We start from the raw sequence: 25,635 nt of genomic DNA, 5'->3' as shown, positions 1-25,635 counted from the left end.
ATAATGTTGCCACAGAGACTTAGGGAATGGTCACCTACAGTGGTAGAAACGCGGAACTTTGTCTAGACACTGTTAACAGTGATACCTTCCCTACCCATGACAATGTTCTGCTAAATCCTGATTTCATCTTGTAACGCTGGACAGAATGTGGCCCAGGATCTTTGTCCAGTGCACATGTTAGCAGTTGCAAGGCAGCAAAATGATTGATCCGTCCCTGGGTGGGCTTGAACCACCAACCTTTCAGTTAACAGCCAAACGCGCTAACCGATTGTGCCACAGAGACTTAGTGAAAAGTCACCTACAGTGGTAGAAACGCGGAACTTTGTCTAAAAAGGTCTGCTATATGAACCCTAATGTAAGTTTGCTGAGAGAGAAAAGTAACAGAAACGCCCAACGTGGGGCTCAGCCCACGACCCTGAGATTAAGAGTCTCATGCTCTACCGACTGAGCTAGCCGGGCTGATGAGAAGATCTTTTAGGAACCAGAAACCCTTTACAGTAATACCTTCCCTACCCGTGACAATATTCTGCTAAATCCTGATTTCATCTTGTAACGCTGGACAGAATGTGGCCCAGGATCTATGTCCAGTGCACGTGTTAGCAGTTGCAAGGCAGCAAAATGCCTAATTCGTCCCTGGGTGGGCTTGAACCACCAACCTTTCAGTTAACAGCCGAACGCGCTAACCGATTGCGCCACAGAGACTTAGTGAAAAGTCACCTACAGTGGTAGAAACGCGTAACTTTGTCTCAAAGTCTGTTACATGAAACCTTATGTAAGTTTGCTGGGAGAGAGAGAGAAAAGTAACATGAACGCCCAACGTGGGGCTCGAACCCACGACCCTGACATTAAGAGTCTCATGCTCTACCGACTGAGCTAGCCGGGCTGATGAGAAGCTCTTTTAGGAACCAGAAACCGTTTACAGTAATACCTTCCTACCCGTGACAATCTTCTGCTAAATCCTGATTTCATCTTGTAACGCTGGACAGAATGTGGCCCAGGATCTATGTCCAGTGCACGTGTTAGCAGTTGCAAAGCAGCAAAATGCCTAATTCGTCCCTGGGTGGGCTTGAACCACCAACCTTTCAGTTAACAGCCGAACGCGCTAACCGATTGCGCCACAGAGACTTAGTGAAAAGTCACCTACAGTGGTAGAAACGCGTAACTTTGTCTCAAAGTCTGCTACACGAAACCTTATGTAAGTTTGCTGGGAGAGAGAGAGAAAAGTAACAGGAACGCCCAACGTGGGGCTCGAACCCACGACCCTGAGATTAAGAGTCTCATGCTCTACCGACTGAGCTAGCCGGGCTGATGAGAAGCTCGTTTAGGAACCAGAAACCGTTTACAGTAATACCTTCCTACCCGTGACAATCTTCTGCTAAATCCTGATTTCATCTTGTAACGCTGGACAGAATGTGGCCCAGGATCTATGTCCAGTGCACGTGTTAGCAGTTGCAAGGCAGCAAAATGCCTAACTCGTCCCTGGGTGGGCTTGAACCACCAACCTTGCAGTTAACAGCCGAACGCGCTAACCGATTGCGCCACAGAGACTTAGTGAAAAGTCACCTACAGTGGTAGAAACGCGGAACTTTGTCTCAAAGTCTGCTACATGAACCCTAATGTAAGTTTGCTGGGAGAGAGAGAGAAAAATAACAGGAACGCCCAACGTGGGGCTCGAACCCACGACCCTGACATTAAGAGTCTCATGCTCTACCGACTGAGGTAGCCGGGCTGATGAGATGAACTTTTAAGAGCTAAACACTGTTTACAGTAATACCTTCCCTACCCGTGACAATGTTCTGCTAAATCCTGATTTCGTCTTGTAACGCTGGGCAGAATGTGGCCCAGGATCTATGTCCAGTGCACGTGTTAGCAGTTACAAGGCAGTAAAATGCTTGATCCGTCCCTGGGTGGGCTTGAACCACCAACCTTTCAGCTAACAGCCTAACGCGCTAACCGATTGCACCACAGAGTTTTAGTGAAAGGTCACCTACAGTGGTAGAAACGCTGAACTTTGTCTCAAAAGGTCTGCTATATGAACCCTAATGATAGTTTGCTGAGAGAAAGAGAGGTAACAGAAACGCCCAATGTGGGGCTCTAACCCACGACGCTGAGATTAAGAGTCTCATGCTTTATCGACTGAGCTAGCGGGGCTGATGAAAAGCTCTTTTAGGAGCTAGAAACCGTTTACAGTAATACCTTCCCTACCCGTGACAATGTTCTGCTAAATACTGATTTCATCTTGTAACGCTGGACAGAATGTGGCCCAGGATATATGCCCAGTGCACGGTTTAGCAGTTGCAAGGCAGCAAAATGCCCAATTTGTCCCTGGGTGGGCTTCAACCACCAACCTTTCAGTTAACAGCCAAACGCGCTAACCGACTGCACCACAGAGACTTAGTGAAAGGTCACCTACAGTGGTAGAAAGTCAGAACTTTGTCTCAAAAGGTCTGCTATATGAAGCCTAATGTAAGTTTGCTGAGAGAGAGAGAGAAAAGTAACAGAAACGCCCAACGTGGGGCTCGAACCCACGACCCTGACATTTAGTGTTTCATGCTCTACCGACTGAGCTAGCCAGGCGAATGAGCAGTCACCACTAGAACTAGACACTGTTAACAGTAATACCTTTCCTACCCGTGACAATATTCTGCTAAATCCTGATTTCATCTTGTAACGCTGGACAGAATGTGGCCCAGGATCTATGTCCAGTGCACGTGTTAGCAGTTGCAAGGCAGCAAAATGCCTAACTCGTTCCTGGGTGGGCTAGATCCACCAACCTTTTAGTTAACAGCCGAACACGCTAACTGATTGCGCCACAGAGACTTACTGAAAGGTCACCTACATTGGTAGAAACGCGGAACTTTGTCTCAAAGTCTGCTACATGAATCCTAATGTAAGTTTGCTGGGAGAGAGAGAGAAATGTAACAGAAACGCCCAACGTGGGGCTCGAACCCACGACCCTGAGATTAAGAGTCTCATGCTCTACCGACTGAGCTAGCCGGGCTGATGAGAAGATCTTTTAGGAACCAGAAACCCTTTACAGTAATACCTTCCCTACCCGTGACAATCTTCTGCTAAATCCTGATTTCATCTTGTAACGCTGGACAGAATGTGGCCCAGGATATATGCCCAGTGCACGGTTTAGCAGTTGCAAGGCAGCAAAATGCCTAATTCGTCCCTGGGTGGGCTTGAACCACCAACCTTTCAGTTAACAGCCAAACGCGCTAACCGATTGCACCACAGAGACTTAGTGAAAAGTCACCTACAGTGGTAGAAAGTCAGAACTTTGTCTCAAAAGGTCTGCTATATGAACCCTAATGTAAGTTTGCTAAGAGAGAGAGAAAAGTAACAGAAACGCCCAACGAGGGGCTCGAACCCACGACCCTGACATTAAGAGTCTCGAGCTCTACCGACTGAGCTAGCCAGGCGAATAAGGAGTCACCACTAGAAATAGACACTGTTAACAGTAATACCTTCCCTACCCGTGACAATATTCTGCTAAATCCTGATTTCATCTTGTAACGCTGGACAGAATGTGGCCCAGGATCTATGTCCAGTGCACGTGTTAGCAGTTGCAAGGCAGCAAAATGCCTAATTCGTCCCTGGGTGGGCTTGAACCACCAACCTTTCAGTTAACAGCCGAACGCGCAAACCGATTGCACCACAGAGACTTAGTGAAAAGTCAACTACAGTTGTAGAAACGCGTAACTTTGTCTCAAAGTCTGCTACATGTAACCTTATGTAAGTTTGCTGGGAGAGAGAGAGAAAAGTAACAGGAACGCCCAACGTGGGGCTCGAACCCACAACCCTGAGATTAAGAGTCTCATGCTCTACCGACTGAGCTAGCCGGGCTGATGAGAAGCTGTTTTAGGAACCAGAAACCGTTTACAGTAATACCTTTCTACCCGTGACAAAGTTCTGCTAAATCCTGATTTCATCTTGTAACGCTGGACAGAATGTGGCCCAGGATCTATGTCCAGTGCACATGTTAGCAGTTGCAAGGCAGCAAAATGCCCAATTCGTCCCTGGGTGGGCTTCAACCACCAACCTTTCAGTTAACAGCCAAACGCGCTAACCGACTGCACCACAGAGACTTAGTGAAAGGTCACCTACAGTGGTAGAAAGTCAGAACTTTGTCTCAAAAGGTCTGCTATATGAAGCCTAATGTAAGTTTGCTGAGAGAGAGAGAGAAAAGTAACAGAAACGCCCAACGTGGGGCTCGAACCCACGACCCTGACATTTAGTGTTTCATGCTCTACCGACTGAGCTAGCCAGGCGAATGAGCAGTCACCACTAGAACTAGACACTGTTAACAGTAATACCTTTCCTACCCGTGACAATATTCTGCTAAATCCTGATTTCATCTTGTAACGCTGGACAGAATGTGGCCCAGGATCTATGTCCAGTGCACGTGTTAGCAGTTGCAAGGCAGCAAAATGCCTAACTCGTTCCTGGGTGGGCTAGATCCACCAACCTTTTAGTTAACAGCCGAACGCGCTAACTGATTGCGCCACAGAGACTTACTGAAAGGTCACCTACATTGGTAGAAACGCGGAACTTTGTCTCAAAGTCTGCTACATGAACCCTAATGTAAGTTTGCTGGGAGAGAGAGAGAAAAGTAACATGAACGCCCAACGTGGGGCTCGAACCCACGACCCTGAGATTAAGAGTCTCATGCTCTACCGACTGAGCTAGCCGGGCTGATGAGAAGCTCTTTTAGGAACCAGAAACCGTTTACAGTAATACCTTCCTACCCGTGACAATCTTCTGCTAAATCCTGATTTCATCTTGTAACGCTGGACAGAATGTGGCCCAGGATCTATGTCCAGTGCACATGTTAGCAGTTGCAAGGCAGCAAAATGCCTAATTCGTCCCTGGGTGATCTTGAACCACCAACCTTTCAGTTAACAGCCGAGCGCGCTAACCTATTGAGCCACAGAGACTTAGTGAAAGGTCACCTACAGTGGTAGAAACGCGGAACTTTGTCTCAAAGTCTGCTACATGAACCCTAATGTAAGTTTGCTGGGAGAGAGAGAGAGAAAAATAACAGGAACGCCCAACGTGGGGCTCGAACCCACGACCCTGACATTAAGAGTCTCATGCTCTACCGACGGAGGTAGCCGGGCTGATGAGATGAACTTTTAAGAGCTAAACACTGTTTACAGTAATACCTTCCCTACCCGTGACAATGTTCTGCTAAATCCTGATTTCGTCTTGTAACGCTGGGCAGAATGTGGCCCAGGATCTATGTCCAGTGCACGTGTTAGCAGTTACAAGGCAGCAAAACGCTTGGTCCGTCCCTGGGTGGGCTTGAACCACCAACCTTTCAGTTAACAGCCTAACGCGCTAACCGATTGCACCACAGAGTTTTAGTGAAAGGTCACCTACAGTGGTAGAAACGCTGAACTTTGTCTCAAAAGGTCTGCTATATGAACCCTAATGATAGTTTGCTGAGAGAAAGAGAGGTAACAGAAACGCCCAATGTGGGGCTCTAACCCACGACGCTGAGATTAAGAGTCTCATGCTTTATCGACTGAGCTAGCGGGGCTGATGAAAAGCTCTTTTAGGAGCTAGAAACCGTTTACAGTAATACCTTCCCTACCCGTGACAATGTTCTGCTAAATACTGATTTCATCTTGTAACGCTGGACAGAATGTGGCCCAGGATATATGCCCAGTGCACGGTTTAGCAGTTGCAAAGCAGCAAAATGCCCAATTCGTCCCTGGGTGGGCTTCAACCACCAACCTTTCAGTTAACAGCCAAACGCGCTAACCGACTGCACCACAGAGACTTAGTGAAAGGTCACCTACAGTGGTAGAAAGTCAGAACTTTGTCTCAAAAGGTCTGCTATATGAAGCCTAATGTAAGTTTGCTGAGAGAGAGAGAGAAAAGTAACAGAAACGCCCAACGTGGGGCTCGAACCCACGACCCTGACATTAAGTGTTTCATGCTCTACCGACTGAGCTAGCCAGGCGAATGAGCAGTCACCACTAGAACTAGACACTGTTAACAGTAATACCTTTCCTACCCGTGACAATATTCTGCTAAATCCTGATTTCATCTTGTAACGCTGGACAGAATGTGGCCCAGGATCTATGTCCAGTGCACGTGTTAGCAGTTGCAAGTCAGCAAAATGCCTAATTCGTTCCTGGGTGGGCTAGATCCACCAACCTTTCAGTTAACAGCCGAACGCGCTAACCGATTGAGCCACAGAGACTTAGTGAAAGGTCACCTACAGTGGTAGAAACGCGGAACTTTGTCTCAAAGTCTGCTACATGAACCCTAATGTAAGTTTGCTGGGAGAGAGAGAGAAAAATAACAGGAACGCCCAACGAGGGGCTCGAACCCACGACCCTGAGATTAAGAGTCTCATGCTCTACCGACTGAGGTAGCCGGGCTGATGAGATGAACTTTTAAGAGCTAAACACTGTTTACAGTAATACCTTCCCTACCCGTGACAATGTTCTGCTAAATCCTGATTTCGTCTTGTAACGCTGGGCAGAATGTGGCCCAGGATCTATGTCCAGTGCACGTGTTAGCAGTTACAAGGCAGTAAAACGCTTGATCCGTCCCTGGGTGGGCTTGAACCACCAACCTTTCAGTTAACAGCCTAACGCGCTAACCGATTGCACCACAGAGTCTTAATGAAAGGTCACCTACAGTGGTAGAAACCCTGAACTTTGTCTCAAAAGGTCTGCTATATGAACCCTAATGATAGTTTGCTGAGAGAAAGAGAGGTAACAGAAACGCCCAATGTGGGGCTCTAACCCACGACGCTGAGATTAAGAGTCTCATGCTTTATCGACTGAGCTAGCGGGGCTGATGAAAAGCTCTTTTAGGAGCTAGAAACCGTTTACAGTAATACCTTCCCTACCCGTGACAATGTTCTGCTAAATCCTGATTTCATCTTGTAACGCTGGACAGAATGTGGCCCAGGATATATGCCCAGTGCACGGTTTAGCAGTTGCAAGGCAGCAAAATGCCTAATTCGTCCCTGGGTGGGCTTCAACCACCAACCTTTCAGTTAACAGCCAAACGCACTAACCGACTGCACCACAGAGACTTAGTGAAAGGTCACCTACAGTGGTAGAAAGTCAGACCTTTGTCTCAAAAGGTCTGCTATATGAAGCCTAATGTAAGTTTGCTGAGAGAGAGAGAGAAAAGTAACAGAAACGCCCAACGTCGGGCTCGAACCCACGACCCTGACATTAGTGTTTCATACTCTACCGACTGAGCTAGCCAGGCGAATGAGCAGTCACCACTAGAACTAGACACTGTTAACAGTAATACCTTCCTACCCGTGACAATCTTCTGCTAAATCCTGATTTCATCTTGTAACGCTGGACAGAATGTGGCCCAGGATCTATGTCCAGTGCACGTGTTAGCAGTTGCAAGGCAGCAAAATGCCTAATTCGTCCTTGGGTGGGCTTGATACACCAACCTTTCAGTTAACAGCCGAACGCGCTAACCGATTGCGCCACAGAGACTTAGTGAAAAGTCACCTACAGTGGTAGAAACGCGTAACTTTGTCTCAAAGTCTGCTACATGAAACCTTATGTAAGTTTGCTGGGAGAGAGAGAGAAAAGTAACATGAACGCCCAACGTGGGGCTCGAACCCACGACCCTGAGATTAAGAGTCTCATGCTCTACCGACTGAGCTAGCCGGGCTGATGAGAAGCTCTTTTAGGAACCAGAAACCGTTTACAGTAATACCTTCCTACCCGTGACAATCTTCTGCTAAATCCTGATTTCATCTTGTAACGCTGGACAGAATGTGGCCCAGGATCTATGTCCAGTGCACGTGTTAGCAGTTGCAAGGCAGCAAAATGCCTAATTCGTCCCTGGGTGGGCTTGAACCACCAACCTTTCAGTTAACAGCCGAACGCGCTAACCGATTGCGCCACAGAGACTTAGTGAAAAGTCACCTACAGTGGTAGAAACGCGTAACTTTGTCTCAAAGTCTGCTACATGAAACCTTATGTAAGTTTGCTGGGAGAGAGAGAGAAAAGTAACAGGAACGCCCAACGTGGGGCTCGAACCCACGACCCTGAGATTAAGAGTCTCATGCTCTACCGACTGCGCTAGCCGGGCTGATGAGAAGCTCTCTTAGGAACCAGAAACCCTTTACAGTAATACCTTCCTACCCGTGACAATCTTCTGCTAAATCCTGATTTCATCTTGTAACGCTGGACAGAATGTGGCCCAGGATCTATGTCCAGTGCACGTGTTAGCAGTTGCAAGGCAGCAAAATGCCTAATTCGTCCCTGGGTGGGCTTGAACCACCAACCTTTCAGTTAACAGCCGAACGCGCTAACCGATTGCGCCACAGAGACTTAGTGAAAAGTCACCTACAGTGGTAGAAACGCGTAACTTTGTCTCAAAGTCTGCTACATGAAACCTTATGTAAGTTTGCTGGGAGAGAGAGAAAAAAGTAACAGGAACGCCCAACGTGGGGCTCGAACCCACGACCCTGAGATTAAGAGTCTCATGCTCTACCGACTGAGGTAGCCGGGCTGATAAGATGAACTTTTAAGAGCTAAACACTGTTTACAGTAATACCTTCCCTACCCGTGACAATGTTCTGCTAAATCCTGATTTCGTCTTGTAACGCTGGGCAGAATGTGGCCCAGGATCTATGTCCAGTGCACGTGTTAGCAGTTACAAGGCAGTAAAACGCTTGATCCGTCCCTGGGTGGGCTTGAACCACCAACCTTTCAGTTAACAGCCTAACGCGCTAACCGATTGCACCACAGAGTCTTAATGAAAGGTCACCTACAGTGGTAGAAACCCTGAACTTTGTCTCAAAAGGTCTGCTATATGAACCCTAATGATAGTTTGCTGAGAGAAAGAGAGGTAACAGAAACGCCCAATGTGGGGCTCTAACCCACGACGCTGAGATTAAGAGTCTCATGCTTTATCGACTGAGCTAGCGGGGCTGATGAAAAGCTCTTTTAGGAGCTAGAAACCGTTTACAGTAATACCTTCCCTACCCGTGACAATGTTCTGCTAAATCCTGATTTCATCTTGTAACGCTGGACAGAATGTGGCCCAGGATATATGCCCAGTGCACGGTTTAGCAGTTGCAAGGCAGCAAAATGCCTAATTCGTCCCTGGGTGGGCTTCAACCACCAACCTTTCAGTTAACAGCCAAACGCACTAACCGACTGCACCACAGAGACTTAGTGAAAGGTCACCTACAGTGGTAGAAAGTCAGACCTTTGTCTCAAAAGGTCTGCTATATGAAGCCTAATGTAAGTTTGCTGAGAGAGAGAGAGAAAAGTAACAGAAACGCCCAACGTCGGGCTCGAACCCACGACCCTGACATTAGTGTTTCATACTCTACCGACTGAGCTAGCCAGGCGAATGAGCAGTCACCACTAGAACTAGACACTGTTAACAGTAATACCTTCCTACCCGTGACAATCTTCTGCTAAATCCTGATTTCATCTTGTAACGCTGGACAGAATGTGGCCCAGGATCTATGTCCAGTGCACGTGTTAGCAGTTGCAAGGCAGCAAAATGCCTAATTCGTCCTTGGGTGGGCTTGATACACCAACCTTTCAGTTAACAGCCGAACGCGCTAACCGATTGCGCCACAGAGACTTAGTGAAAAGTCACCTACAGTGGTAGAAACGCGTAACTTTGTCTCAAAGTCTGCTACATGAAACCTTATGTAAGTTTGCTGGGAGAGAGAGAGAAAAGTAACATGAACGCCCAACGTGGGGCTCGAACCCACGACCCTGAGATTAAGAGTCTCATGCTCTACCGACTGAGCTAGCCGGGCTGATGAGAAGCTCTTTTAGGAACCAGAAACCGTTTACAGTAATACCTTCCTACCCGTGACAATCTTCTGCTAAATCCTGATTTCATCTTGTAACGCTGGACAGAATGTGGCCCAGGATCTATGTCCAGTGCACGTGTTAGCAGTTGCAAGGCAGCAAAATGCCTAATTCGTCCCTGGGTGGGCTTGAACCACCAACCTTTCAGTTAACAGCCGAACGCGCTAACCGATTGCGCCACAGAGACTTAGTGAAAAGTCACCTACAGTGGTAGAAACGCGTAACTTTGTCTCAAAGTCTGCTACATGAAACCTTATGTAAGTTTGCTGGGAGAGAGAGAGAAAAGTAACAGGAACGCCCAACGTGGGGCTCGAACCCACGACCCTGAGATTAAGAGTCTCATGCTCTACCGACTGCGCTAGCCGGGCTGATGAGAAGCTCTCTTAGGAACCAGAAACCCTTTACAGTAATACCTTCCTACCCGTGACAATCTTCTGCTAAATCCTGATTTCATCTTGTAACGCTGGACAGAATGTGGCCCAGGATCTATGTCCAGTGCACGTGTTAGCAGTTGCAAGGCAGCAAAATGCCTAATTCGTCCCTGGGTGGGCTTGAACCACCAACCTTTCAGTTAACAGCCGAACGCGCTAACCGATTGCGCCACAGAGACTTAGTGAAAAGTCACCTACAGTGGTAGAAACGCGTAACTTTGTCTCAAAGTCTGCTACATGAAACCTTATGTAAGTTTGCTGGGAGAGAGAGAAAAAAGTAACAGGAACGCCCAACGTGGGGCTCGAACCCACGACCCTGAGATTAAGAGTCTCATGCTCTACCGACTGAGGTAGCCGGGCTGATAAGATGAACTTTTAAGAGCTAAACACTGTTTACAGTAATACCTTCCCTACCCGTGACAATGTTCTGCTAAATCCTGATTTCGTCTTGTAACGCTGGGCAGAATGTGGCCCAGGATCTATGTCCAGTGCACGTGTTAGCAGTTACAAGGCAGTAAAACGCTTGATCCGTCCCTGGGTGGGCTTGAACCACCAACCTTTCAGCTAACAGCCTAACGCGCTAACCGATTGCACCACAGAGTTTTAGTGAAAGGTCACCTACAGTGGTAGAAACGCTGAACTTTGTCTCAAAAGGTCTGCTATATGAACCCTAATGATAGTTTGCTGAGAGAAAGAGAGGTAACAGAAACGCCCAATATGGGGCTCTAACCCACGACGCTGAGATTAAGAGTCTCATGCTTTATCGACTGAGCTAGCGGGGCTGATGAAAAGCTCTTTTAGGAGCTAGAAACCGTTTACAGTAATACCTTCCCTACCCGTGACAATGTTCTGCTAAATACTGATTTCATCTTGTAACGCTGGACAGAATGTGGCCCAGGATATATGCCCAGTGCACGGTTTAGCAGTTGCAAGGCAGCAAAATGCCCAATTCGTCCCTGGGTGGGCTTCAACCACCAACCTTTCAGTTAACAGCCAAACGCGCTAACCGACTGCACCACAGAGACTTAGTGAAAGGTCACCTACAGTGGTAGAAAGTCAGAACTTTGTCTCAAAAGGTCTGCTATATGAAGCCTAATGTAAGTTTGCTGAGAGAGAGAGAGAAAAGTAACAGAAACGCCCAACGTGGGGCTCGAACCCACGACCCTGACATTTAGTGTTTCATGCTCTACCGACTGAGCTAGCCAGGCGAATGAGCAGTCACCACTAGAACTAGACACTGTTAACAGTAATACCTTTCCTACCCGGGACAATATTCTGCTAAATCCTGATTTCATCTTGTAACGTTGGACAGAATATGGCCCAGGATCTATGTCCAGTGCACGTGTTAGCAGTTGCAAGGCAGCAAAATGCCTAACTCGTTCCTGGGTGGGCTAGATCCACCAACCTTTTAGTTAACAGCCGAACGCGCTAACTGATTGCGCCGCAGAGACTTACTGAAAGGTCACCTACATTGGTAGAAACGCGGAACTTTGTCTCAAAGTCTGCTACATGAACCCTAATGTAAGTTTGCTGGGAGAGAGAGAGAAATGTAACAGAAACGCCCAACGTGGGGCTCGAACCCACGACCCTGAGATTAAGAGTCTCATGCTCTACCGACTGAGCTAGCCGGGCTGATGAGAAGATCTTTTAGGAACCAGAAACCCTTTACAGTAATACCTTCCCTACCCGTGACAATCTTCTGCTAAATCCTGATTTCATCTTGTAACGCTGGACAGAATGTGGCCCAGGATATATGCCCAGTGCACGGTTTAGCAGTTGCAAGGCAGCAAAATGCCTAATTCGTCCCTGGGTGGGCTTGAACCACCAACCTTTCAGTTAACAGCCAAACGCGCTAACCGATTGCACCACAGAGACTTAGTGAAAAGTCACCTACAGTGGTAGAAAGTCAGAACTTTGTCTCAAAAGGTCTGCTATATGAACCCTAATGTAAGTTTGCTAAGAGAGAGAGAGAAAAGTAACAGAAACGCCCGACGAGGGGCTCGAACCCACGACCCTGACATTAAGAGTCTCGTGCTCTACCGACTGAGCTAGCCAGGCGAATAAGGAGTCACCTTTAGAAATAGACACTGTTAACAGTAATACCTTCCCTACCCGTGACAATATTCTGCTAAATCCTGATTTCATCTTGTAACGCTAAACAGAATGTGGCCCAGGATCTATGTCCAGTGCACGTGTTAGCAGTTGCAAGGCATTAAAACGCCTAATTCGTCCTTGGGTGGGCTTGAACCACCAACCTTTCAGTTAACAGCCGAACGCGCTAACCGATTGCGACACAGTGACTTAGTGAAAAGTCACCTACAGTGGTAGAAACGCGTAACTTTGTCTCAAAGTCTGCTACATGAAACCTTATGTAAGTTTGCTGGGAGAGAGAGAGAGAAAAGTAACAGGAACGCCCAACGTGGGGCTCGAACCCACGACCCTGAGATTAAGAGTCTCATGCTCTACCGACTGAGCTAGCCGGGCTAATGAGAAGCTCTTTTAGGAACCAGAAACCCTTTACAGTAATACCTTCCTACCCGTGACAATCTTCTGCTAAATCCTGATTTCATCTTGTAACGCTGGACAGAATGTGGCCCAGGATCTATGTCCAGTGCACGTGCTAGCAGTTGCAAGGCAGCAAAGTGCGTAATTCGTCAGTGGGTGGGCTCGAATCACCAACCTTTGGGTCATTATATCTTGTTTAATACCCATTTTATTCATTTATACTATTCATTTTATTTATTTACTCATTTATATTAATATGCGAATATGTCTCAATAAATAATTAAAACTTTGTTAATTAGTTGAGTGCTATAGGTCTTACAAAAGCCTTTTATCTAAAAATAGCATAAAAACTCTTAACTGTACATAAGCTCATTGATCTCTCCATTTTTCTTCTTAAAATAGGTCTCTGGTAATTCATCTTCATCGCCCAACTATTTTTTTTTTCAATTATTTCAATGCAGTCTTTTGGTATTGCTTTTTTTCAACTCATGACATTGTCTTTGTAATTTTGCTTTAACAACTCTTTTATACCCATCCTCCACAATTACTTTTAATGGTACAAATCCTTTTATTACTTCATATAATACATCTTTAACTTGTCTTAATCCTCCGTCCCACCATTCCTTAAAATATAAAACATTTCCTTCACTTAAAATTGTTGAATTCAGTAAAAGTGGTTGTTCTAGAATCTGCGCCCTTGCTTTTGGTATAATCAACACATTTTCTAAAAATCCCCCTCATGATTCTAAGACCTCAACATAAAATTTTGGCAGACCTGCTATCATCCATTTCTTCATCTTCATCAATAAAACATTACATCCCATATTAAAATGTCCACATTTCTTCAAATAATAACCCAACACACTTTTCCAAATCACACCCATTTTCCCTTCCAAAAACCTTTGAATAATCTTAATTGTTAATGTTTTCATTTTTAAAAAACTATCCAAAAGTCCCAGACCTCCTTCTTTTACCTCCCCAATCAAAGTATAATAAGCAATCTTGGCTCTTCCATTTCCCCAAAAAAAACTTTAAAACTACATCATTTATTTTTTCATAGTATACTTCAGGCAATGCAATTACACTTAACACATACCAGACCTTTGACAACATTAAAGCATTTAAGATGAATACTTTCCTTTTAACGTCAAATTTCTAGCTTTCCAAAATCTCAGTCTTTTCTCAATTCCATTTAAAACTCTCTCAATTTAAAATGTCTGCTTTATTAGAATCCATCCCCACCCAAATTCCCAACATTTTTGTATGTTCCTTTTCTTCTTTAAAGGGTATATGTTGTGTTATTTCTTTTACTCTTCCCACCCTCAAGCATAAACTTTTTCCAACATTAACCTTAGCTCCTGATGCTTTACAATATCGCTCTAAAATCCCCAACAATGTAGTATCATCAGCGTATTGATACACAGCTTCTCTGTTGTCATTGTTTTCTATTTGTATCCCTTTAATTGTATCCCCAGTGGCTCAGCTTCCAGTGTGTATAATAAAGCAGTCAATGGACATCCTTGCCTTATTGATCTAGTTGGTTGAAGACATTCTGTTAAAAAAATACATTTAATACAAGTTAAAATATCTGTATAAAAAAATTTGAATCCATTTTCTAAAATTTTCCCCAAAACCAAACTCCTTAAGAACTCCAAATAAAAAATCATGCTCTACCCTGTCAAAAGCCTTCTCCAGATCTAAACCTATTAAAACACCCCCTTTCTCTTTTTCTTGCATATAGTAGACAATTTAGCTTACCCAATTCACCTGTACCGCATGTTTTTTCGATTGTGGGGAAAACCAGAGCACCCAGAGGAAACCCACGTGAACACTGGGAGAACATGCAAACTCCACACAGAAATGCCAACTGACCAGCGCACAGTACTGTGTGTGTGTGTGTATGTATACATATATTGCATAAACTTTTCTAATATATTTGTTTTTGTTTTATTATTAATTTAATTTGTATTTATTTACTTTTTTACGGTAAATACAAGTGTCATTACTATACGCAATTTTTTTCCTATATTTGTGTCTGCCTATTATTGTAATTGTATTACTTCTTCCTTGTTTATGCATGTAATGCCTACTTGGTTTGCATATTTTTTGAACATTTAATAAAAATAAATAAATTAATAAAAACATAAAAATTAGATGTAGTGTATAATCCCAAATCTTATTTTTAAAAAGTTGGTGGTATGGAGTTTCTTTTAAAGTGTGACTTTAAGATTCATAAACTCATATTAGGCTAAAAAAAGTCTCCTCTTTCTCTTTTCTTCTGGAGAAAGTATTATTTGTTTTATTTCAGCTCGAATAAAAGCTGTTTTTTATTCTAAACTTTATACTTAAACCATTTTAAAGACAAAACCATTAGCCCCTTTAAGCTATTTTTTCCCCAATAGTCTACAGAACAAACCATCCTTATACAATAACTTGTCTTATTTAATTTCATCATGTCAAACATAAAATAAATCAGTTATTAGAGATTAGTTATTAAAACTATTATGTTTAAAAATGTGCCGAAAAAATCTAATCTCCATTATACAGAAAATTATTTTTTTTACTTGTTCAAACTACTTAATTAAAATGTGCTGAAATAACACAATTATTGAGATTTCATTGGGACAACTTAATGTTCAGTCGACATACATTTTTTAAAAGTGTTAAGTTAACTTAATTTGTGTTGTGACAACATGAAAGAATTGTGTGGAACCCTGCAGAAATATGGTGATTGGTTCATAATAAGTTTAAGCACATTTTCAGATTTTTACTCTATTTGGCTTAACCGTTCTTGGGTGGCTCGCCAATGTATAGATGACTAATGCATAAAATAAGTAAGCTGACCAAAGTTCTTAAAGGGAGAAGACTTTATTGAAGACAATGTTAACAATGTTAGTTGATGTTAACTTGTCCATCTTAGAGTAACTTAAACCAAAGTACAGTCTGTGAGACACTGATGAAACCCCCCTGGAGATTACCCAACTGCTTTGGTTGGGTCACATCTCTTGAGTTCCTGTAGGTTATTTGGTTCACACCTTACCAGAAGCAGATACTTGTTGCATATGAAACAAGCCAATACAATATATCAACATATAGAGTTATTTTGCCTTCTTGCAGCCCGATAGCAACTCTCACAACCTCGTACTGGGCTGTGACCCCTGATCTACACTACAAAACAGCTGGCAAAATCTTCACCCCTCTTCAGTTGAGTTTAAATTTTCAGGTGTTCAAAGGGTTTCATTATCATTAACTTGATATGCATTCAAGAGTTCACACTTGTTTGGCATGCTGTCCCGGGAGAGACCTAAGCTCATAAGATCCTCAAGCCCTGGGCTCCCTCCCGTTAGCAGGACGAGAGGGGAGTGTGAGCTCAGGTAGATCGGCTAAAGGGAGATATAAGGCTTACTAAGAGCTCGACTATGGTGCCAATTTAATGTTCAGTTTACTTAGGTTGTGTGTTTTTGGACTGTGGGAGAAAACCAGGGGAAATCCACGCGAGCACAGGGAGAATGAGCAAACTCTGCACAAAAAGTCAACTGGTTAGCAGCGACTTTAACCTGCGACATTCTTACTGTGAGGCAACATTGCTAACCACTGGCTAATCATTGGCTGCTGTGTTGCCCAATCTAGAAAGGGGGGGGAAGTAAGGGTGGGAGAGGGATTCTTCAAGACAAGGATAACTGAGGTAAGCTACGGTCACACTGGGCTTTTCCTCCCATAGACTTCCATTCATACGCACACGAATGCGTCAGACTAGAAACAGGGTCATGCGTCAAGTTTCACCGGTTGCTGAGGTGCAAAGTTCATGCTTGGTGAACTCTGACCTGCAAAATCGCATCACTTGACTGCGTGAGACCAATCGAGGATCAAAACATGACCTCTCTGGACAGAAATTTAAACCATGGAGCAATTGCTCACTTTTTTAATTTCTAAAAATCTTGTTTGATCCCGCCCCTTTCCACAGCGCCGTATGGCAGAATTTCACAATCTCAAAGTCCAGTGTGACCGCAGCTTTGTGTTCTGGTTATCTATAGTGAGTCAGGAATCATCTGTTTGGTGAATCATGTTTTAGCTAATGCTGGACCAGCCGTTGACAATCATAAGCATGTGATCCTCTCGAAAGTAGTTTATAAATAATCTTCACTTGAATGAACAGACAAACTACATGAACAAGCTGCCGTTTTGAATATACCCGTGTTTGTGTGGACAAGGCCTCAATGTTGAGGATTCTGCTCTCCATTGTGAAGCTTCATGTGAGTGTTGAGGCTTCTTTTACTTTTAAAGCCCTTTCCACACTCACTGCATCTAAATCGATCCTCTCTTGAGTGCATCTTCATGTGTTTCTTAATGGAGTCTTTCCGTGTGAGACTCTTTCCACACTGATCACATGTGAACACTATGGTTCCAGTGTGACCATTCATGTGGTTCTTGAGGCTAGTTTTGGTTGTGAAGCTCTTTCCACACTGAGCACATGTAAACGGCTTCTCTCCGGTGTGAGTTCTAATGTGGTGTTTGAGTGAGCTTATATGTGGAAAACTTTTACCACACTCTGTGCATGTGTAAGGTTTCTCTCCAGTGTGAATCCTCATGTGGATGAAAAGGTCTTGTTTTTGACCAAAACTCTTTCCACACTGTTCGCAGATGTGAGGTTTCTCCCTAGTGTGAACTCTCATGTGAGCAATCAGGGTCAGCTTTAGACTGAAACTCTTTCTACAAAGTATACAGCTAAAAGGCCTCTCTCCAGTGTGAGTTCTCATGTGTGCTGCAAGGCTTCTTGCATTATAGAAGCTTTTTTCACACTGTTGGCATGTGCACGGCCTCTTTCCAGTGTGAATTCTCATGTGAGTATTAAAGCTTTGTTTTTGACCAAAACTCTTTCCACACTGTTCACAGGTGTAAGGTTTCTCCCCTGTGTGAACTCTCATGTGAACATCAAGGTTTGGCTTATGACAGAAACTCTTTCCACACTGCTTACAGCTGAAAGGCTTCTCCCCAGTGTGAATTCTCATGTGTGCTGCAAAGTTTCCAGCATGATAAAAGCTTTTTCCACACTCTTGGCATGTGAACTTCCTCTCTCCAGTGTGAATTCTCATGTGGGCTTTAAAGCCTTGTTTTTGACCAAAACTCTTTCCACACTGTTCGCAGGTGTAAGGTTGCTCCCTAGTGTGAACTCTCATGTGAACATCAAGCTTTGACTTCTGACTGAAACTCTTACTACACTGTTTACAGCTGAAATTACACCCAGATTTGGATTTCCGAGGTCTTCCGTGTGATGAAGTCTTTTTAGTCAGTGTGGGTTTTTCATCAGTCATTATTTCTTGGGGTTTCTCAAACTGCTGTTTCTCATCTATTTCATTCTGTCCATGAGACTCTTCTTTCAGCACCATCAGATCTAAAAAAAAAATTAGCTTTAGTATGAAGGCTCAAAGCGACAAGCAAGAAATGGATGTTTCACCCACAAATGAAAATGACCTTACCATTTACTCTCCGTCATGTAGTTTTAGACATTTCCTTTATTGTGGAACACAGTAAACCAGTAGTTTTTTTTTTCTTCTTTTTTTAATATCTTCTTTTGTGTTCAACAGGATTAAGAAACTCATAAATGTTTAAAACCACATGAGGAAGAGTAAATGGTGAGGGTATTTTCATTTCTGCATTAACTATCCCTTTAAAAGGTTCCTACAATTACCCATTTTTTACAAGATGTAAAATAAGTCTTTGGTGTTCCCAGATTGTGTCTGAGGTTTCAGCTCAAAATCAGATCATATAACTTGTAGAATAATTAATTTTGGGGGTCAGAGGAAAACCAAGCTCTTTTTGTGCCTGTGACTTTAAATATACAAAATAATAATGATAACCCAGGGTTTACAAATGTGAACTGTCTGTTAATGAACACCCAGGATTATTTTTTAAACCCATGTATAGCATGAGCAGTGTGGAAGGTGACTAAAAATAACCCAGAATTTATCCAGGGTTAGAATGACCCAGGGTTAACAATTTGAAGTGTGAAAAGCCCTAAGAATACTCAGCATCAGCTTTCAGGATAAACAGAGTATAATGACAAACAGCGACAATTGTCAATCATGTCATGATGACCTGAGGCCTGTTTCAGTAAGGAGGTTCAACCAACTCAGAGTTTAAACTTGAACTCTGAGTTGATTTACCGAGAGATAAAATACTCAGAGTTTTCAATTTCAGAAAAACATTAGAGCTACAAAAGTCTTTCAGTCAAGAGCAGTGAGTGATTTTCTCCTTTTGTTGTTTGATTAATGCTAAAAACAGTCGGCAGCAGGAATATTGCGCGCTGTCACTTTAAGAATAGTACGGCTCTGATATGGTTTCTCTTTCACATGTCTTTTGATTCTCAACTTGTTTGTTTATTATACAAATAAGTGTTAATATGACTATTCACTAAACACAGCACTCTGACCCAAATTTGCATGCATTTGACCATTAAAGCGCTCAGATTAAGATGGCATTAAATGTGTGTTCTATATGATGGAATAATCGTTTATCTCGATTAATGGTTTTTCATAATCATTAGAAGCCAAAATCGAAATTGAAACCAGATTTTCGATTAATTGCACAGCCCTATCAAGTGGTAGAGGTTGATATGACATTTAGAATGTAAGCAGGACTAAAAAAATCAATACATGTCCGTCAAAGGTTAGTGAATTTAAGCTAATTATTCATTAAGAAAGGACATGTCATTCTGCTATGTGACTTTGTTCTTTGTGTAACTGAAATGTAGGCAATAGCTGTGTTTCCATCCAAAAATGCTAATTGAATTCATGCGCAAAACTGGGATGTCACATAAAAGATGTGCGAATAAAGCTGCGTTTCCATCCAATGAAACAAAGAGAACAAAATCGTCACTTCCTGATTAATAGGCCCCAATTAAGAACAGTAAAAACAGAATTTACTGCGATAGAAGAAGCTACATGAATCTTTTATTTAAATGACAGCTCAGAGGACAATGCTGGCACACAATGAACACGTGTTGGTGTTTGAAGCAATGAGACGCAGAGAACAGATGTTCTGGAGGTCATTAATAATATAATAACATGAATACTGAAACGGTTCAGGTGTTTTAGAATGACCAAAACAACATTTCAGATGTTTATAATGTTCTCAGCCTGCTGGTTTGTGCATTCACACACATTTTCATCATCATATGATCTCTTATAACAAACCTTTTTAAACACACATACTGGAATTTGTTCAGTAAAAGTGCTTGCGTTGTTTACGTGAGTTTATCTTCTCTTATCGAATAAAAAATTTGTCCTACTCAGTTATGCGCATGTGTCTTTATGCTTATATTTCAAAAGTTATGTGCATCATGACATTTCCATCAACCAATTTTTTATGCTCATAGCCTATCCAAAATGCACATAAAAATAGGTGGCTGAATATGTAAGGCTAAGTGAGAAATACCGCTTTATCTTTTAAAAAGGGGAGAAGACCGACAGAAAACTCTCTTTCAGAGACAGGCTCTCTTGCTCTGCAAACAAGTGTGTTCATGACTATACATACAAAGAAAAACAATAAAATTAGAAAATATGACTTTGCTACAACAAGCAGTATTAGGCATGGGCCAGTATAAGATTCTGACAGTATGATAACCTTGAATAAAAAATATCACAGTTTCATGGTACTGTGATTACTCCTTTAAATGTCTGAGTAAACAGACATTTTTTCCTCTTAGAACACAAAACATTTTCTTTTGAGAAACTTAAAGTATTTTGGAGCAGTAAACATGTCAGGCTGAATCACTCAATTGAATCCTTGACTTCTGCTGTTTTCATTTGTTTTATAAACACAGATTTCTTTACAATTTAAAATGGCATCTTTGGAGATCTTTTCTGCTGGAGATACTGTTGTCCTGAAAATCTTAAAACAAAATGTAAAAAAAAACCTTACATATAGCGATGAACGGTACAGCAGAAAATATTGGCGGTTTTAAAACCTTGTCTTTTTTCAAACTGCGTTATATCTTGAAAATGGTTATCGTCCCATGCCTCAGCAGCACAACATTGTTTTTAGTAACTAAAACTAATTCTTTAATAAAAGTCAAGAGCAAAAAGATTCAAATGGCGGCGCCTGCTGGTACGTGAAGAATATGGTCAATATTAATGAACTTTACACTCAAATCTCTGCATATCATCAGCATGCTGTAATCCATTTCTTAAGCAGCAAAAGTCATTTTTAGACTAGTTTGTTGGCCAGTTGTAGTCAGCGCAATGTTAAACGTTATTGTTCCACAATAGTTTGTTCATTTAGTCTCACGTCGCCCAGCAGCAACATCATATAGTTTAGAATTCTGTACAATGTTTTATAATAATTGATTATTTTAGTGTCTATTTCATTAAGCATATTTAATATTGGGGGCATCCATGTTTTTTTATACTTTAAACCAGAGTTTCTGCTTCTTTCACCAAGTTAAATGTAAGACTTTTAAAGACATTTTTAATACCATTATGACAATTTTAGACTCATAAAGGGCTAAAGGCTAAGGAATTTTTCAAATACCCGAGATGAAAAAGATTTTAATTTGCCCTATTTAAAAAAATGATAATTTAATACATTTAATAATACAATAATAAATTAATAAAAAAATATATATTATAGATATTTCTTAGCAAAAGATTTTAAATTGTGTGTAATAACATGCAAGCTTTACTTGTATCCACACACTTTTTTCCTAAATAAACTTTCTTTAAAAAAATAATAAAAAATGAACAAATGTTTTAAAAGTTTAAAAACTATAACAAACTAAATCTACACAACAATCTGTGCTCGATGTCTTCAGCAGTGAATACATGGAGCACGTTTAAACAAATGTTATTGTGAGGAAAATACTTAAACCATTATAATAAATACAGTTAAAATGACCTTTTTGAATAAAAAATTTAAAGTTTTATTGAGATGGATTGTTGGTGATTGTATGGTGTTAGGTCCCATGTGGGACCTGTTTGTATGTGTGTGTGTTTTTTTTGTGTGATTTTTGCAGAGCCTGCATGCATGATTGCAGATTGGTGGGTGGGTCATCCCACCTGAGACTCATCGTGGGGTGTTATAAGGAGTCCGGCATTCTGTCTGGGAGAGCTCGATTAGCCGGACGTCTCTGCTCGGCGCTTTTGATATGTTTTTGTTTGTGTTTGGATCATGAGCTCAGTACACTTCCATACACATGCTTTTCACTACTGACTTTTACCTATACTAACTTTGATTGCGCTAAATACTTTTGTTAATTATACGTTTTGTTAATAAATCATTTCTCTTTTCAATTTACCTGGTCCGTATTGTCTCTCTAATGTTGCAACTTTGAGCCGGTTGTAACATAAGGGTTTTGGCCAGATTGGGTAGCAAAACATGAACAAAGGAAAATGAAGACTTGTTTAAAAAGATTAAAGACCTACAACACAATATTTCAGTAAATTTAAGACTTTTTAAGACCGAAAATTTTGATTTTGGAATTTACGACATTTTAAGACCCCGCAGAAACCCTGGTTAAACACAATAACCCTGGTAATTAGTTATTATAATAATGATGTAATTCTAACTCAGATACTATCTGTGAGAACTAGTAACAACTACTAGAAACAAGTTTAAACCCATCATGGGATTATTACTGAGCTTTAATCACCATCTACTGGAGAGAATGTATTTGCTCATTTATTCTATTAACTCTTTTCTGCAAGTCTGTTTTATGATTTCACAAAGTCAAACCATTATTTTTTTATTTAATATTTTTAGATGATCATATTTAAATAAACAATTGCTAGGGTAGCTAATAGTTTCTTTATTCTTGTTTTAAAAAAAAAATCAGTAGCCTATAAAATCATAATTTTTGCTTGACAAAGTTATTGGTTTAGGATTCTGGATGCATTTTTGCTAAATGAGTGTTGGATACTCTCATACTAGTTAAATCAATTATATTATCAGAAATGACAGAAATAAGAAATCCATTAATATTCATCACTCTTTTTACAATTGTACAAGCAATTTCGCGCCGACGTCAGCTCCACTTTCGGAAATGGTAAACAGCGAGGTGTTATTCATATAATCCCAAGCATGACATGTCATGATAATAATCGAAACACTCTTGTAGGCTTCTTATGCTTGGCCAAATGTCATGACTTTCACTTTTATTTTACATTATTATGCACAAGCCCAGATATCATCTGAAACTTCGGAAGAATTCCTATCATATTGGCAGCCATCCAGCATCTCTTAACCAGTTTGATATGCAGCGCTGGCTCTGACCGGCCACCGGAGCTCGCAGCCACTCGTTCGTCTTTGTCGTGTGCAAGCCACACCGCACATGCATAAAAACGTCAATCATTTCATTCATTCATCAATTCATTAATTTTCCTTCTGCTTCGTCTCTATTTTAGTGGAAAAGCAATATTCTGGACAAACTAAAGACATTTTGCAAACGTAACCGTGGCAGAACCACAAAAAATAGAAAAAAGAAGAGAAAGACGATATCAAAGTGATAGCTACAAAGGATAAATAGAAATATTAATTTAGAATCACGGATGACTTATTTAAGCGCAATAGCCCAAATACATGTCATAAAATATTAATATTAACAATCATAATTTAAATAATGAAATTATATAACCTATCCCATACCTGACATAGCTGCGTTTAAATAATAACTGAAGACGCTCCTTTAATGCATTCACACGTTATGTTAAATTATTTTAAATTAGACGCCCCATCCATAACCAACCTTAAATCATACCTGAACACTGTTTAACAGTTCCAAGTAAACTGTTTTGTGTGACATTCTTATAAAATCTCTCTGCTTTTGAATATCTTTGTTCGTATTTGTTCTTAGCCCTGTCAATGTTTATCTATTTTGTATTATTATAATATTTCCTCTCCTGTTTCTCTTACGTTTATATTCTTTAGCTGTCAATATAATACTTCGCGTCTATGGAAGAAAGAGTCAATAAAGATAGACAATATGTAACATCATATTCATCAAAAGACGGTTTATGTGCAAGTAACTGCACCGGTCCGAGCAGGGAGCGAGCCAGCATGGGAGACAAGCTCCGATAAGATTGCAGAACAACGTCTGTCACTGGATCCGAGAACTGAGATTTACACGATCACCAGCTGGCTTCCGTTACATAAGGGCAAATATAGATGACTAAAACCTCATTTACTCATTTTACTCATACTTTTTATCATTTATAATGTCCAAAACATTGATATTAATATTAAATGCTACTTTTGTGCCTTTAATAGCCTTTTTCTCGCCTGTTTACTGGGTTAAAAATCTTACATTATTCCATCTCCACCTGCTGGTGAAAGCTGGAGCAGCTGGCGATCTTCAATCTGCAATCTATTGCTCTTCCTGCAGTTCCCGGATGTAATGTTGAATTTTAACAGTCGAATTTGATCCACTGAATTTATGGAAGCGAATATTTGAACTGAAATAAAATGAACTGAAAATGACCTTTTGAATATTATACATAGTATTTTTAAAGGGTATTGAATATTTTGTAAGTAAAATATGAAAACTGAATATGAATTTTTGAATTTTTAAGTATGAAAACGTGTTTGAAATATTTTTCATTGAAATATTCAAAGCTTAAATATACAGATATGTTAAATTTCAAGACCTAAAAATACAAACCCTGGAATTCAAGTCATTAAAATGCAAGAACTTGTTAATACGGTGTATTATTTTTTTCAGTTTGTGATATTCAACAAGCTTTTTAATTCAAGACTTTAGGCATTGATTTTGTTCCATAAGCTAACACATGATACCGTCCTAGTACCGTATTTAACAGAGTATCTCACCAGATGACTTTGAAACAGGGTTGGAGAAAGGCATTAAACAATCAGCCACCGCTAATGCAGGTTACCTTCCTATTACCGTATTTAACAGAGTATCTCACCAGATTACTTTGAAAAAAAGGTTTCAGACAGATCACTGCCGCACAGAGAACTCAGAACGAACTGCTCAAACACACACACAATAGCGAGGGGAAATAGGAAGAGAACTCGATGAGGAGCGTCAATGGCGTGGCTTTATAGCTGGCGCCGCCCCTCTCACAGCTGCACCTGATCTCCGCTCATGTGGAGAGAGAGAAAGAGATAGATAATGGAGGAAACACACACAGGAACAATACACACTAGCATTGTCAAAAGTAATGTTACTCAATATGTAACACTAACATTTTAGGCATCTGTCCATCCCGTTTTGCTTCTTTCTTTCATTGCGCAGTGCAGGTTCAGATACTAGGGGTACTCTACAATAAAGCCGATGACTTTAATTGAGCTGTTTTAAATAAGGGAGATTAGAAAACGGTGTAGGGCCTAGTGGGCTTGAGGAATGACTCGAAGGCAACCTGTGGTTTTGGGGAAAAGTAACTGCCACCTATTGTTGAGATCAAGCCTTTTGGATTTGTCGTACAAGAGCCTCTTTATGCATGTGCAAAGTAACTGAGTAGAAAGCATAGTAAATTTAGCTTCCCCCCACTGTCTTAGATGAAACTGTAAGTATCGTATTCAGAGTTTTTTTTTCTTTTAGTGTTAAGACTAAGTTGGCCAGAGCACCTGTCTTGGGAACAGCAGGTGCTAGGTTCAAATCCAAACTGCACCTTTCCCTCAGATTATGGGAGAGTGGCTTTCTGATCTGAAACTCTTTCAATGGCCAATAGCATATGTTTGTCCTGATTTCCATTTTCCGAGCTGACTCTGGGTTTGGATGAAATGAAAATGGAAGTTCCAAAAAACACTTAACACATGATTAAGGATAGATTAAATAAAAATAAATTCACACATTTTTTGCTTTGATCTTGAACAGAGGCCAGGTTACCGCTCAGGTTTGAGACATGATCATC

At 41.5% G+C, this 25,635-nt stretch overlaps 1 protein-coding gene and 20 non-coding genes across 22 annotated transcripts in view; all 21 read right to left on the bottom strand.

Annotated features, from left to right (window-relative positions):
* Positions 1–628: 628 nt before the first annotated feature.
* Positions 629–702, bottom strand: trnan-guu (transfer RNA asparagine (anticodon GUU)). The gene has a single exon. It is a non-coding gene; the product is annotated as a tRNA-Asn (tRNA).
* A 108-nt stretch (positions 703–810) lies between these two features.
* On the bottom strand, positions 811–883 carry trnak-cuu (transfer RNA lysine (anticodon CUU)). Its single transcript has one exon. It is a non-coding gene; the product is annotated as a tRNA-Lys (tRNA).
* A 168-nt stretch (positions 884–1,051) lies between these two features.
* trnan-guu (transfer RNA asparagine (anticodon GUU)) lies at positions 1,052–1,125 on the bottom strand. The gene has a single exon. It is a non-coding gene; the product is annotated as a tRNA-Asn (tRNA).
* Positions 1,126–1,233: 108 nt separating this feature from the next.
* trnak-cuu (transfer RNA lysine (anticodon CUU)) lies at positions 1,234–1,306 on the bottom strand. Its single transcript has one exon. It is a non-coding gene; the product is annotated as a tRNA-Lys (tRNA).
* Positions 1,307–1,474: 168 nt separating this feature from the next.
* trnan-guu (transfer RNA asparagine (anticodon GUU)) lies at positions 1,475–1,548 on the bottom strand. Its single transcript has one exon. It is a non-coding gene; the product is annotated as a tRNA-Asn (tRNA).
* A 1,380-nt stretch (positions 1,549–2,928) lies between these two features.
* trnak-cuu (transfer RNA lysine (anticodon CUU)) lies at positions 2,929–3,001 on the bottom strand. The gene has a single exon. It is a non-coding gene; the product is annotated as a tRNA-Lys (tRNA).
* A 775-nt stretch (positions 3,002–3,776) lies between these two features.
* On the bottom strand, positions 3,777–3,849 carry trnak-cuu (transfer RNA lysine (anticodon CUU)). The gene has a single exon. It is a non-coding gene; the product is annotated as a tRNA-Lys (tRNA).
* Positions 3,850–4,625: 776 nt separating this feature from the next.
* trnak-cuu (transfer RNA lysine (anticodon CUU)) lies at positions 4,626–4,698 on the bottom strand. The gene has a single exon. It is a non-coding gene; the product is annotated as a tRNA-Lys (tRNA).
* A 2,894-nt stretch (positions 4,699–7,592) lies between these two features.
* trnak-cuu (transfer RNA lysine (anticodon CUU)) lies at positions 7,593–7,665 on the bottom strand. Its single transcript has one exon. It is a non-coding gene; the product is annotated as a tRNA-Lys (tRNA).
* Positions 7,666–7,833: 168 nt separating this feature from the next.
* On the bottom strand, positions 7,834–7,907 carry trnan-guu (transfer RNA asparagine (anticodon GUU)). Its single transcript has one exon. It is a non-coding gene; the product is annotated as a tRNA-Asn (tRNA).
* A 108-nt stretch (positions 7,908–8,015) lies between these two features.
* trnak-cuu (transfer RNA lysine (anticodon CUU)) lies at positions 8,016–8,088 on the bottom strand. Its single transcript has one exon. It is a non-coding gene; the product is annotated as a tRNA-Lys (tRNA).
* A 168-nt stretch (positions 8,089–8,256) lies between these two features.
* On the bottom strand, positions 8,257–8,330 carry trnan-guu (transfer RNA asparagine (anticodon GUU)). The gene has a single exon. It is a non-coding gene; the product is annotated as a tRNA-Asn (tRNA).
* A 108-nt stretch (positions 8,331–8,438) lies between these two features.
* trnak-cuu (transfer RNA lysine (anticodon CUU)) lies at positions 8,439–8,511 on the bottom strand. The gene has a single exon. It is a non-coding gene; the product is annotated as a tRNA-Lys (tRNA).
* Positions 8,512–9,708: 1,197 nt separating this feature from the next.
* Positions 9,709–9,781, bottom strand: trnak-cuu (transfer RNA lysine (anticodon CUU)). The gene has a single exon. It is a non-coding gene; the product is annotated as a tRNA-Lys (tRNA).
* A 168-nt stretch (positions 9,782–9,949) lies between these two features.
* On the bottom strand, positions 9,950–10,023 carry trnan-guu (transfer RNA asparagine (anticodon GUU)). Its single transcript has one exon. It is a non-coding gene; the product is annotated as a tRNA-Asn (tRNA).
* Positions 10,024–10,131: 108 nt separating this feature from the next.
* Positions 10,132–10,204, bottom strand: trnak-cuu (transfer RNA lysine (anticodon CUU)). Its single transcript has one exon. It is a non-coding gene; the product is annotated as a tRNA-Lys (tRNA).
* A 168-nt stretch (positions 10,205–10,372) lies between these two features.
* On the bottom strand, positions 10,373–10,446 carry trnan-guu (transfer RNA asparagine (anticodon GUU)). Its single transcript has one exon. It is a non-coding gene; the product is annotated as a tRNA-Asn (tRNA).
* A 108-nt stretch (positions 10,447–10,554) lies between these two features.
* Positions 10,555–10,627, bottom strand: trnak-cuu (transfer RNA lysine (anticodon CUU)). The gene has a single exon. It is a non-coding gene; the product is annotated as a tRNA-Lys (tRNA).
* A 1,199-nt stretch (positions 10,628–11,826) lies between these two features.
* On the bottom strand, positions 11,827–11,899 carry trnak-cuu (transfer RNA lysine (anticodon CUU)). Its single transcript has one exon. It is a non-coding gene; the product is annotated as a tRNA-Lys (tRNA).
* Positions 11,900–12,678: 779 nt separating this feature from the next.
* Positions 12,679–12,751, bottom strand: trnak-cuu (transfer RNA lysine (anticodon CUU)). The gene has a single exon. It is a non-coding gene; the product is annotated as a tRNA-Lys (tRNA).
* A 2,873-nt stretch (positions 12,752–15,624) lies between these two features.
* The window catches only part of LOC103910528 (uncharacterized), a 173,202-nt gene continuing 163,191 nt past the window's right edge, over positions 15,625–25,635 (bottom strand). The window contains exons 2-3 of one of the 2 annotated variants that reach the window (XM_073947671.1): positions 18,250–18,341; positions 15,625–18,164 (exon numbers count right to left, since the gene is read on the bottom strand). In XM_073947671.1, coding sequence (XP_073803772.1) covers positions 16,987–18,159 — 1,173 coding nt within the window. In that variant the 5' untranslated portion in view covers positions 18,160–18,164; positions 18,250–18,341 and the 3' untranslated portion in view covers positions 15,625–16,986. The remainder of the gene's footprint in view (positions 18,165–18,249; positions 18,342–25,635) is intronic. The other variant, XM_073947669.1, reaches the window with a different exon arrangement.

This window comes from Danio rerio, chromosome 4, assembly GCF_049306965.1.
Source record: "Danio rerio strain Tuebingen ecotype United States chromosome 4, GRCz12tu, whole genome shotgun sequence".
Lineage (NCBI taxonomy): Eukaryota > Metazoa > Chordata > Actinopteri > Cypriniformes > Danionidae > Danio > Danio rerio.
This window is presented reverse-complemented; position numbering and strand designations above follow the sequence as displayed.